Source organism: Amyelois transitella, chromosome 15 (genome assembly GCF_032362555.1).
Source record: "Amyelois transitella isolate CPQ chromosome 15, ilAmyTran1.1, whole genome shotgun sequence".
In the NCBI taxonomy this organism is placed as follows: Eukaryota; Metazoa; Arthropoda; class Insecta; order Lepidoptera; family Pyralidae; genus Amyelois; species Amyelois transitella.
Genome location: NC_083518.1, coordinates 5,189,392 through 5,200,991, shown reverse-complemented (window position 1 = coordinate 5,200,991; position 11,600 = coordinate 5,189,392). Strand labels below are relative to the sequence as shown.

The 11,600-nt window shown below is 37.3% G+C and overlaps 1 protein-coding gene across 9 annotated transcripts in view; it reads right to left on the bottom strand.

Moving 5' to 3' along the window:
- Window positions 1-1,003: 1,003 nt before the first annotated feature.
- LOC106136313 (spectrin beta chain) overlaps window positions 1,004-11,600 on the bottom strand; it is a 53,004-nt gene continuing 42,407 nt past the window's right edge. For 4 of the 9 annotated variants that reach the window (XM_060948096.1, XM_060948098.1, XM_060948099.1 and 1 more), the window contains exons 30-38: window positions 11,245-11,468; window positions 10,312-10,508; window positions 8,564-8,714; window positions 5,946-6,068; window positions 4,944-5,087; window positions 3,991-4,084; window positions 3,480-3,659; window positions 2,962-3,200; window positions 1,004-2,240 (exon numbers count right to left, since the gene is read on the bottom strand). In XM_060948096.1, coding sequence (XP_060804079.1) covers window positions 2,993-3,200; window positions 3,480-3,659; window positions 3,991-4,084; window positions 4,944-5,087; window positions 5,946-6,068; window positions 8,564-8,714; window positions 10,312-10,508; window positions 11,245-11,468 — 1,321 coding nt within the window. In that variant the 3' untranslated portion in view covers window positions 1,004-2,240; window positions 2,962-2,992. Of the gene's footprint in view, window positions 2,241-2,961; window positions 3,201-3,479; window positions 3,660-3,990; window positions 4,085-4,943; window positions 5,088-5,945; window positions 6,069-7,561; window positions 7,625-8,563; window positions 8,715-10,311; window positions 10,509-11,244; window positions 11,469-11,600 lie in introns of all 9 variants that reach the window. The other 5 variants (XM_060948101.1, XM_060948100.1, XM_060948102.1 and 2 more) reach the window with 5 other exon arrangements.

Sequence of the window (11,600 nt, the reverse complement as noted above, 5' to 3'; positions counted from 1 at the left end):
CCGAACTTTCTGTATCTCACAAGTCGATCCGTACCATTTTAACTAATAATTTGGGTATGAAACATGTTGCCGCTCGGCTAGTCCCAAAAGACCTGAATTTTTTTCAAAAACTCAATCGCATGAGAGTCGCTGAGGACATGCTAGAACGAGTCAATTCCGACCCAACATTCATGAAACGCATTGTTACTGGTGACGAGACGTGGGTTTACGAGTTTGACATGCAAACTAGTCAACAAGCTTCGGAGTGGCGCCTTCCAACTGAACCGAAACCGAAAAAACCACGCCAAAGTCGTTCAAAAGTCAAAGTCATGTTGACTGTTTTCTTTGACTATCGCGGTGTTGTGCACTCGGAATTCTTGCCGGAAGGTCAAACGGTAAATAAGGAATATTATTTGAGTGTTATGCGGCGTTTAAGAGAGCAAATCCGACGAAAAAGGCCAGATTTGTGGAAAGAAAATTCTTGGATTTTGCACCATGATAATGCACCTTCGCACAAGGCCATCATTGTGAACGAATTTTTAACCAAACACTCAACAAATACCATCGAGCAACCACCATATTCACCAGATATGGCTCCAGCCGACTTTTTTCTTTTTCCTAAACTCAAATTACCACTTCGTGGCACCCGTTTTCAATCGGTAGAAGACATAAAAGAGAATTCGCGGCGAGAACTGACCTCAATTCCGGAAACAGCGTTTAAAAAATGTTTTGATGATTGGATTATTCGTTGGCGTAAGTGTATCGTTTCTAAAGGAGCATATTTTGAAGGTGATAAAATAAATTTGGATGAATAACAAACAGTTTGTGTATTATTGATCTTTTCCTGCTACTTTCTTGACAGAGTAGTACATTTCAAATAATAAAACACCTTATTTCTTGTTATTAGATATTATATTTGTGTAAAAACTACGACGAGTGCATTTGGACGGATCCGGAACAAAGCATTCCTAGTACATGCCCGGATACGGCCTAAAGCTTACGAAGGGTTAATAAAACAGCGTACTATTTGAAAACATCTTTATTATATTTTCCTCAAAAAGTAAAATTTCAAATAAAATATTTAAACATAGGTTTACATGCAATAGTGTCTGGTAACATGGCAGTACAGTCATACGGTCTAATGGACCACGGTCACCAGCCCTGCCATGACACCCGACACGTCATATAGGTACATAATCATTAAATGTAAACAGAACTAAAAATGTGTGATCGTAATATTTAAAAGTGAATTTAAGACATGAATCGCTTATACAAATAAACATTTTGTGAAAATTGGCAGTAAAGTAATCAATTAATAATAAGACACATTACTTTAGAAGCACTTACGAGGCGATCAAGCATACTTACAAATAACACTCCGGCATTGCTGCCCGCGCTCTACGCTACTTCTACGTCCCTTAAATTACGTCTAAGAAGGAATTCTGGAGAGAATACGTTAAATGCGGCTCTGTAGCAAACAGCAACGCCGAAGTATCGGATAGAAGACACTTTATAAAGGAAATTAACTCTAATACGTTAGCTTACGTTATAATATTTTATTTATCCGAGTCCGGTAGTAAAACGTCAATCACTGGGTTACGCTATTGAAGTAAATGCGGTTACAATCCAGCCACCTAGCTAATTTGAGATATCAAATGCGATATTAAAATTCCATTGATTGATATTTGTTTGGTCAATATAATTATCTAGTAAAACTTTCGAATTAGTGAATCAAACGACATACATTTCTAGTTCAACTGAATTTACATTACGCTAGCTCCATTTTATATATATAAATAATTAAAATATATATATATATTCTCAATCTGAATTTAAACACTAAAACCATCTAGTCATAAATAGCGTCGCATTTAGTAATTTAATAATAATAATAATATGTATTTTATTTATTATCGTTTCAACAATTACACATTCGGGGGTGGGATCATGCATACTTGAATCATCTGCCGGTAGGAGCACCGAACGATATAAATACAAAGGCGAATCAAACACTCAATTACGATACAGTCTTAAATAACGTATTTGTACGCAACAAAATAATAATAACATTTATTTGACAGTCGATATTGCCGCGTTCGACATAATTTCTTCATAGGCAAAGCTTACGGAAGCAAGCATCGTGAGAAATATGCGGCGTCCTGTATGCGATGGCCGCGAGTACATGCCGCGGGCGTGCGCGGCGGGACGCGGGACCTAATGAGGAATCATGACGTGCGGCTCTCGCGCTCCTGGATGTTTAGCTGGAAAGTTATATAATAGTGTTAAACGTCTATTATAAAATTTCTTTGAAATGTTAGTTAAATTAAAACGCTGTTAGTCATAAGGTCATGCAGTTTTAAGACACATTCAAAAACATCTTCAAACTGATAATGAAGTTAGGACGTATTCCTTGATAGATTGCCCTAAGATGATTAAAGATGTGAAAAATGAATAAAGCGTGAAATGTTACGAATAAAAAATGTAGGTTAGTACAAATTAGTCTTACATTCTATGAATTCATGATACACATGTAGATGTCCCACTCAACCAACAGACATAAAAAGGAGACGGACGAACTTTTCCATTGTAAATATATTCTTTATCATAGAATTCATTTTCAAATAAATAACTGTCGATGTATCTAATAAGAACAAAAATGCGTAGTTGGTGCATTTATATTTTTGAAACTGGTGCAATAAGCAATCTTTCTTTTGGCCTCTTAAATAACTTAAAAATAGAACTCCACGGACTTGAAATATTTACAAATACTTGCATTTATTCAGAAAATAGTACTACTAAAATACTTAATGCAAATATCATTCTCTATCTACCATAAAAAAATAGGAAGATGAAAATGAAGGAAGAAGAAAAATGTCTCTATATTCTGTGACATTCAACCATTACAAGACAAGACAGACAAGTAAAAAACTTTTTAACAAATTCGTCCATCTCCAAACGGCACACCCACTATCATATACACACGTGACATGCTTCTGAACCAACGCATGCGTCGCTACGGTGCGAATAGGAAGCTAAGTGGCGAGACTGACTTCTTCTTGAGTGTGAAGAAGGAGCGGCGCTTCGGCTCCTGGTTGGCCGGCGCCGGCAGCGTGTGCGAGCGCGGCGCGGGCGCGGCCGTGCGCGCGCGCAGCGACTCCAGCCACCATGACATTTCGGATTCGTCGTGCGCTTGGAGAAGGAATTCTGCGCCGCTGCTCAGCCTGAAACGATAAAAAACAATGAAATCATTTATTCTTGAGTTCTAAATCTTTCGTAATTTACCTGGTTTTGGTACCTAACTTTGGACGAAAGTTGCGCCATGCTTACGGGACTTACCCAATTTTAGATCGTGTTTATATAAAGATTACAAGCATTTAGGACATTTCAAGCATCATACATTAACCCCTTATTGCAGGGGTCCAAGCATTCTATTCTTGTCAAAATGGAGTGGCTCAGTACAGCGGTTCGTCTCAAACCACACATTATTTATTCCAGGTTACCTGAGTCTAAAGACATGCTTCTTCTTGGTATAGTTTGCTGCGACCTCCACCACTGCTCCGTTAAGGTCTAGCGGCGGCTCTCCGCGCCAGTGCTGGTCTGGCGCCGACTTGTAAGCCTTCTGGTCTTTGTAGAAGGACATGCGCCCGTCCTTTGCCACAACGTAAACCTTGTCCCACGATCTGGAAGGGTAATTGCAAAATATAGAATTCATTTTTTGTGAAGTGGGCCACGAGTAAGTGGCCTACAGTTTATTGATAGAAGTAAACATTATAAGAAAAAAAATAAGTTATTATGAAATAAAACTTGGAACTCAAATACGACAATATTTCTTCCACTGCAACCCAAAAAATCTATACCCGACGTGAAAAATCTCTCACTCACTTAAGCAAGCTTCAGACGGAAAATAAGGTCTCGTAAGTTTTTTCTTTCCTTCTCTTATTTATGTCTGTCACTTTCTAAATACAACTATTTTTTAAATTTTAAAAGGTACGATTACATATAGGTACTAACCTGTTAGAAGCGCGTTTAGCGGCGGATTCCCACTCATGTTTACGGACCAACGTGCCTTCTACGCCTTCGTCCTCGCTAGCGGGGCTGGCGCCCTCTGTATATAACATTCGAAACAATTATACACCGTCCTTGATATAAATTAAACCCATTCAAATTTGCAAATAATACCTAATAAAAAAAATACATAAATCGCATTTTTTCGCGAAAATGCGTATTTTTATTAGGAATAAAAGATGCTGAATAAAAATAGCTAAATTTAAGATTAAAAATTATAACAATTCATGCACTGAAAACATGACTTAAATATAGTCAATTTTGTCGAAAAATTGTTCTGTTGCCAAATAAAAAAATATATACCATGAGACGCTTTCTTCGCGTACTCGTTAATAAATAAAAATAAACGCACAAAATCCAACGAGGATTTAAAATGTATTAAAAAACACATCTATTAAAGTCTAAACCTGCACAATTGCACATCTAATATTTCTATCATCACAAATGATCGGTTTGATACGGGTTGCGGCCATGTCTGAATGCAATCGTAATGAAAGCCACGGTATACTTCACATTTTATTGCATACACGAAAAAATCACACGCAAAAATATAAATCTCATGCGCAGACGGTATACCAGCAGACAAAAAGCATATTTTGGCAGAGGACAGCTAGGGCGGTAGTAACAAGGAATACTCCTATTAAATTAGGTATAAGTGCATAAAATATTTTTCAGTTAATACACATGTGATGAATTTTTTTATAAAATAGGTAAACTAGGTAAATACATTAAAATATATATTAGTTACTAGAATTAGTAATTTATTGTTGAAATGTTTACTTTTTATTTACGTTAGAAATGATTCTATCCAAAATTTTAATCAAACTAATTTTCTTAATTTTGAATAACCTATATCATCAAGAGATTTAATATTCGCCCTTGTCCACTACCATTGTTACCTTCGTCATCGCTATGATGCGATCCGGCGATCAGTTTCTTCGCGGTGCGCCATCTGAAGCTCCTGAACGGAGACTTGCTTCGAGACCGCGACTTCACCTTACCGGAACTCGAGGGAGTCGCCGGCGTCGAGCTCGAGCCGCCCGCTGTCGCGTGATAAAGGATCATGGTAGGGGAATCAGGGAAGGATGGGATCGTGCATTTTGTAGGATATATATGAAATATAAAAATGAATTTCGAAAAAAAATAATTTGACAAGAAAAAGTTCAAGGTCGATGTCAGGATATGAAAATTATTATGAATAAAAATGTGCAATAGGGATCGGATGATGATGTAAGGAGGGGAGAGAAACAAAAAACAAAATAGTCAAAGCAACATAAAAAAAAAATTGCCACGTAGCAAAACAAAAGCTTCATGCTAAAATTTAACTTATTTTTCGACACTGAACGTAAAACAAAAACACAGATGTTAATAAAGTGATAGATACCATGCACCGTATCTGACATACGCATTCATATGACATACAATGTTTATGTACTGTACCAATCCAGACATACAAAGTTATCTACTAAGGAAAGCGGCGATTCAAATTACAATGACTACAGTCCATTATTTATTTTTAGCACATAAAAGTCCGTGCCCGGTTTTAAAGAAATATCGTTGCATACCTTACCCATGAATTGTAAGATGGTCAATGACACAGTCGTCAGCGATCCATGTGATCGATCGAGCACTGCCCGTGAAAGAAAATGTATGCACCTATAGATATTTCTACGGCGCTACGACCAAGCCACATTAAACCATGACAATTTACACTTGTTAAAGTCACATAAATGACATTTGACGTAATCACATCCTCCACCCAAAACGGGTCTGTAATTTGAACCACTGCTTGATACTAACTGTTTTTATATTCCATATAATATAGCTTGATCTATGTGACAGCAGCGTTAGACATCTGTCACAGAGATGAAGGTATATTTTTCAGACTAAATAATACTTACTGGAGAGACGGGCGGGTTTGGCCGGCGTTTGTTTCGAAGTGGAGGGTCTTTGCGGGGTGGGTGCGGGTGCGGGGGACGCGAGCTGCGCGGGAGTCGGCGCCGCACTCTCAGCTCTACCGCTCACTGCATGCGTACATCTACGTGCTAGTTACGTCTACACTACGTGCATGCTAAATTGGGACATGCTAGACCGTCCATGCGTATTGTATTTGTAGGCAAATGCGACCTGAAGTTGTAACTTTCTAGATGTTGGGGATTTTTCACTAACGTTAAAATGGCATAATTATGTCATTTATCTTCCCGCTCTATTTCCGTAAAGTTAAACGAAGATATAAAAGGGGAGAAGATAAGACATCTTTATAACTTTGGTGAATGGCTAACTTGTTATATAAGGGAAAAAAACTTAAGAAAACCAATATTGCCAATTATTATAAAAGTATATTAAACAATACGCACAGATGATCTTCAAAATTATTTCACTACAAATACATGCATGTATTCATTCCATCGTTTAGGGACTACATGGAACCGCATTCCGTTTTAGGGAAATATACCTAATTGTTTTAAATTTTAATGTTAAATTGGTTTAGTTAGATGTAAAATTTCCGTTGAATATTGCCAAAATGTATGATACGTCATATTATGAACTAGTAAGATAATGTTACGATACCTACTTTAATATTGCATCAAATAAAATTTAAAAGCCCATAATTATAATAACGATAAAATGTAATAAATGTTGCCAGATGTTTCAGTACCACCCCAACACCATGAATAATTATATATTTATATACATCAGTGTCAAATTGAAACAGTATTTATAGTACTAAAGGCACGATCAACAGAAAAAACTGTATTTAAAAATAAGCTATATCACAAAGCAATATATCATTTTATATATATAATAACACAGCAACCGGTAAGAGAAGCTAAAACAGGGACCTACCTTCTTCGGAGACAGCTTGAAAAGAAAGCACGGCACAATGACATAAATGTATATAGAATTGTATACAACGTCACTTATATAAACAGAGATAGAAATATAATAGCAGACAGACATGAAAGAGACAAAGAGTATCAAACCATCACCGTGATTATATACTAGCTAGTACTAAAGTATATAGAATACATAAAGAAATTTCTAGTACAGTATCTAAAATAACATGAAATATAATAAAATCATGATATCACACGAAATGAAATTGCATTTGAAATCGTGATTTCTACGTATGAACAGAATGGATTCCTTGATATTGATGAGATGAAAAAGACCATCACCAATGAAAATAAAAAATGTGTAACTAAAAGTGTAACGTGTAAACAACGAAATTGTGCAAAAGAGAGTGCTGTATAGAGTCCCATCTAGATAGATAGAAATAGAAATAACCTAGAAGTATCCTAAACGAGACGGGCCCGTGTTTACAGAAAGAAGCCTCAAGCTATACAAATTAATCACAGAGACTTCCCTTCGAATAGTGGCATTACTCTAACGAGCGCAGTGTAACCCGTCAAAATTACGAAGACATTATTTAAAATTATTACATCTACCTAAGAAGCTCATGCTACTGCCGGGTATCTTTTTACAGCGGTATGTTTATAATAAGCGCTCTGTTTACCTGGCTGGGAATGCGGTCGTTCTTGGGCCTTCTCAGCCGCTTTAGTGGAAGTTCTCCTTACGACTACGCGTGTGCATGTGTGGACAACACATCGGTAAGTAACGGTCATTTTGTCTCACACGCAAAACTCGATCGGCGAATGAAACGAAACGAGTCGCATTGATATTAGTATTTATCGATTTAAATGTATAACTCTCTGAATCGTTAGCCGATGGAGTAAGCGATAAGATATAGAAAATGTATAAAATCACATTAAAAGCGGCAAAGCGCTTTGGCTGTCGCGGTGCGAGTGTGCTCAATCGCTTCGATGTCATAGTTGATGTTCCGTAAATATCCTAGATCAATAAACTTGAATTTTTGTGTTATTGTAGTTTGCAAGCAACATTCACCAATCGAACGGTGAAAATTAGTGGAAATATTTCTATTCGCGTATTAGATTCTTCGTTCGATAGTGCTAAAGACATTACACATGCGTGCTTTTGCAGTCCGTGACTTTAAAGTGTGTTAATTTTGAAAATATGTTCTGTGTTTTTGACTAACTTTGAATTAATTTTTTTTTTCTTGTTTTAATAAACATTGTGGATCATTTTTCAATTAAAATCATTACTAAGATTATTTCTAATTGTGTTAATTGATGTTCCTTAGACAAGAGTATAAACAAGCAATTTTTCTTACAACTATTACACATTTGATATGAAACGAATAAAAAGCCATACATATCTGAAGATAAGAATTTGCATTGCAATTTGCAAGTTTTGTGAGACAAATTGATTTGTCTCACAAAACTTGCAAATACTCTCGTCAAAATATTTTTTAATCAACGACTCCTCTGATCCATTTCTGCAAACTTCTGTTTTGCACACGATTAGCAATTTCTTCTCTAGAATTTCTTCCATATAATTCACTTAGGCCAAACCTCAAAGAAAACTGCCAAATCGTATCCATAACAAAAGTAGCACACAACAGACTTAAATATTCTCAAATGTTCGAGTGAATTCTCACCCTGTGGCTGCGACTCTTGTTCTGCGGCGCGGTCGACCTGGTCCCTTGCAGCCGCTGCAGCGGCCGCGGCCTCGGCCTCTTGTCTCTCGCGCTCTTCGCGTTCAGCTGCTTCAGCCGCTTCTTGGCGACGCTTCATCTCTTTTACCTCGAACTGCAGAGATATGTGTAAGGTTATTTATGTATTTATGTTAAGAAAAAAAGCAAGCTTGGCCTTCAGGTAAGTTTTACAATATACGTGCATTTTTTACCAAACATGTTTTGTTCAGCCATGGTAGATTGTATACACATATTGTTGGTTATTTTTATGATAATTAAAACTTCGAAAAATCAACTTTAAGCAACAAAATAATAGACATGCGAAGACCTATGATGGAAATATGAACAGCATGCATTATATAAGCATTGAGTAACATCATGCACAAACCAAACACCACACTTACACCATCCAAGTAGTTAAAGTACCATGCACCCTCGGTACCCAACAGACTACGAGTTTGGGAAAGTAGGAGAAGGGATGGTTCTAAAGGTACAAACTTTACATCTTTCCCCAAGTCATTAACCGTATTATTACTACCCGTCAAAGCGGGCATTGATAGCACCGCAACTTCGCTCTTATTGTCCAGATCAGAATGTTTCTTTTTGAATGACAACTTTTGTTTCAGACGTACATAACTACCGGAAGATTTAGAAGAAGACGTGCTCTTCGATTTGATCAGATGAATATTTGGATAAACATTTTGGTGGGATAACCTTTCCCAAAGTATGAAATCAATGCAGGACAAATAGGAATTCCTACTGCTTGGAGTCTCAGGATATTCAAAGAAAACTGGGGAGTATACGGGTATATCGGATGAAATGGGTGAATGTGACAGTGAAAGTGCTATACTATTGCTCTCTGATATAGTAGATAAGGTTCGCGTTCTAGAATGGACAAAGGAGTCATTCAGTTTTGGAGTGTAATTTATATCAAGAGTTCTACATTTGAATTTATCTGGTATTTGTTCATACTGTTCACTGCTTCTTATGATTTCTTGAACGACTTTACCGACTGGTTCTGATGTGTACGGCAGAGTGAATGACTTAGTTTTAATGTCATGTTTGTTTGTTTGCAGTGGGAGGGAGGGGAAGAGAAAGGATTTTTCGTCAATGTTATCCCAGGGCTGTGCACTAAGCCATAGTGACGTTTCACGAAGTTCAAGCTAGTGATAGAGAAATAAAGTAGATGAGAAAGAATGTCAAGCAAAAAATAAAAGACTACAAAGAGTGCAAATTATAAAAAAAACATCATATAATAACACCACCACCTCAAACAATAACACCACAAACATCTTAACACTAAGAAACAAACTATGTTGCCACTCTATACCGTCAGTATTGGAGCTGTTATAAAACCGTAAAATTTATTAATCGGTTTGGCCTTTTCCTGAGTGTTTCCTTAAAGAACATTACTATAGGACTTAGGCTTTTAGTATGGGGTCATACTAACAATTAAAGTGCAAGTCAGATATATAAACAGATACAAAATAGGAAATTACAACTAAAAATACCCAAAATGCCATATGCAAATTATGCAGAAAAACGTAAGGTGCAATCTTAAACACAAAAAATATCTACCTTGTTCGTACCTAAACTTTAATCCCGTGGGATTCTCTGGGAACACAATTTGGGGGTATAAACCAAAGCTTATGTGGAAAAAAAGATATGGCATTCCCGGAATATAAATTTTTAAGAAAATAAACTTGACTAACCGTAGTGAGCCGTTGTAAAGCGCTGAATCTGTCTTCTTGCGCGGCAGCTGACTTCTCAAAAGCCTCGTGTTTCTTGATAAGCGACTCCACTTCGTCGATAGTATGACCAAGTTCTTGTGACATGAGGTAGGGCTCCTGTGCGATCAGCCAAGCCTCCGCCACGGCCGCGTCGCGTGCGAACTGGTACACTTCCAGAACTAGAAGATATTGATCAAACATTGTAAAAACCTATGTGCAAGAATGCAACGAAGAAGAGGGAAAGTCATGTAACGAAGTGCAGACTAGTCAAGATTGACTTTTGATTGATTAGCTAATCTTCCTTGTTCTTTCTCTTCTTCTTCATCTTTAAGGATAACGGAATAATGAGATAAAATAAGTCGCGTCTTGAAACATTCGTGATTCTTGAAGGTCCATTAATTGAGATAAAGAGCAGACAACAGAGGGCACAGCAGACAATCGTATTGCTGGTTATATATCAGAATAATTAGGCACAAGATTGCCAAATGTTGAAAAATAGGAAAGAATTCTTTATACATCATTATATTGCCAGTAGGTTACAGCTGCAGTCATACCAATCCTACTACTATTATAAAGGCGAAAGTTTGTATGGATGTATGGATGTTTGTTACTCTTTCACGCAAAAACTACTGAACCGATTACCATGAAATTTGGTATGTAGGTAGCTGAAGACCCAGAATAACACATAGGCTACTTTTTATACCAGAGTTCCCGCGGGATTGATAGGGTTTCCATGCGGACGAAGTCGCGGGCGGCCTCTAGTGTGATATATTTTTTAGCCCACAACATAGGTTTGTGTCCCACTACTTGACAGTGACCTTTTCCGTTGGCATATTTTTATGCAAAAATTCAATAGATATTGCTAAGGAATTTATTAGATAATTATTAATGGTTTAATTGTAACTATGTACTTACTGAGCTGCAAGTTCTCCCAGCGTTCCTCCCACCGCCTGAGCAAGGCATTGCGCTGGTTCGTCAGCTGTAGAAGCTTCTCCTTGATGTCGGAAGTTGCGTAGTGTTGTCTCGCCAACAACTCCTTCCCGAGGGATATGCAAGCTGTGAACGTATCCTCGCGGGTGTCGATCTCCGCCTTCAGGGATTGGTGGTTGTTCATGAGCAGCTCTACGCCGCTTACATCTCTGTAGAAACGATCAAACAATTTTAAAATTGAATGAAAATCTCAATGTCTTTCACTTCAAAAATCACAAAGAGTGGAGTATGTCCGCCACTTCCTTTTATTGTTATGATGAGTAAAAGCGAATTCAGACAAC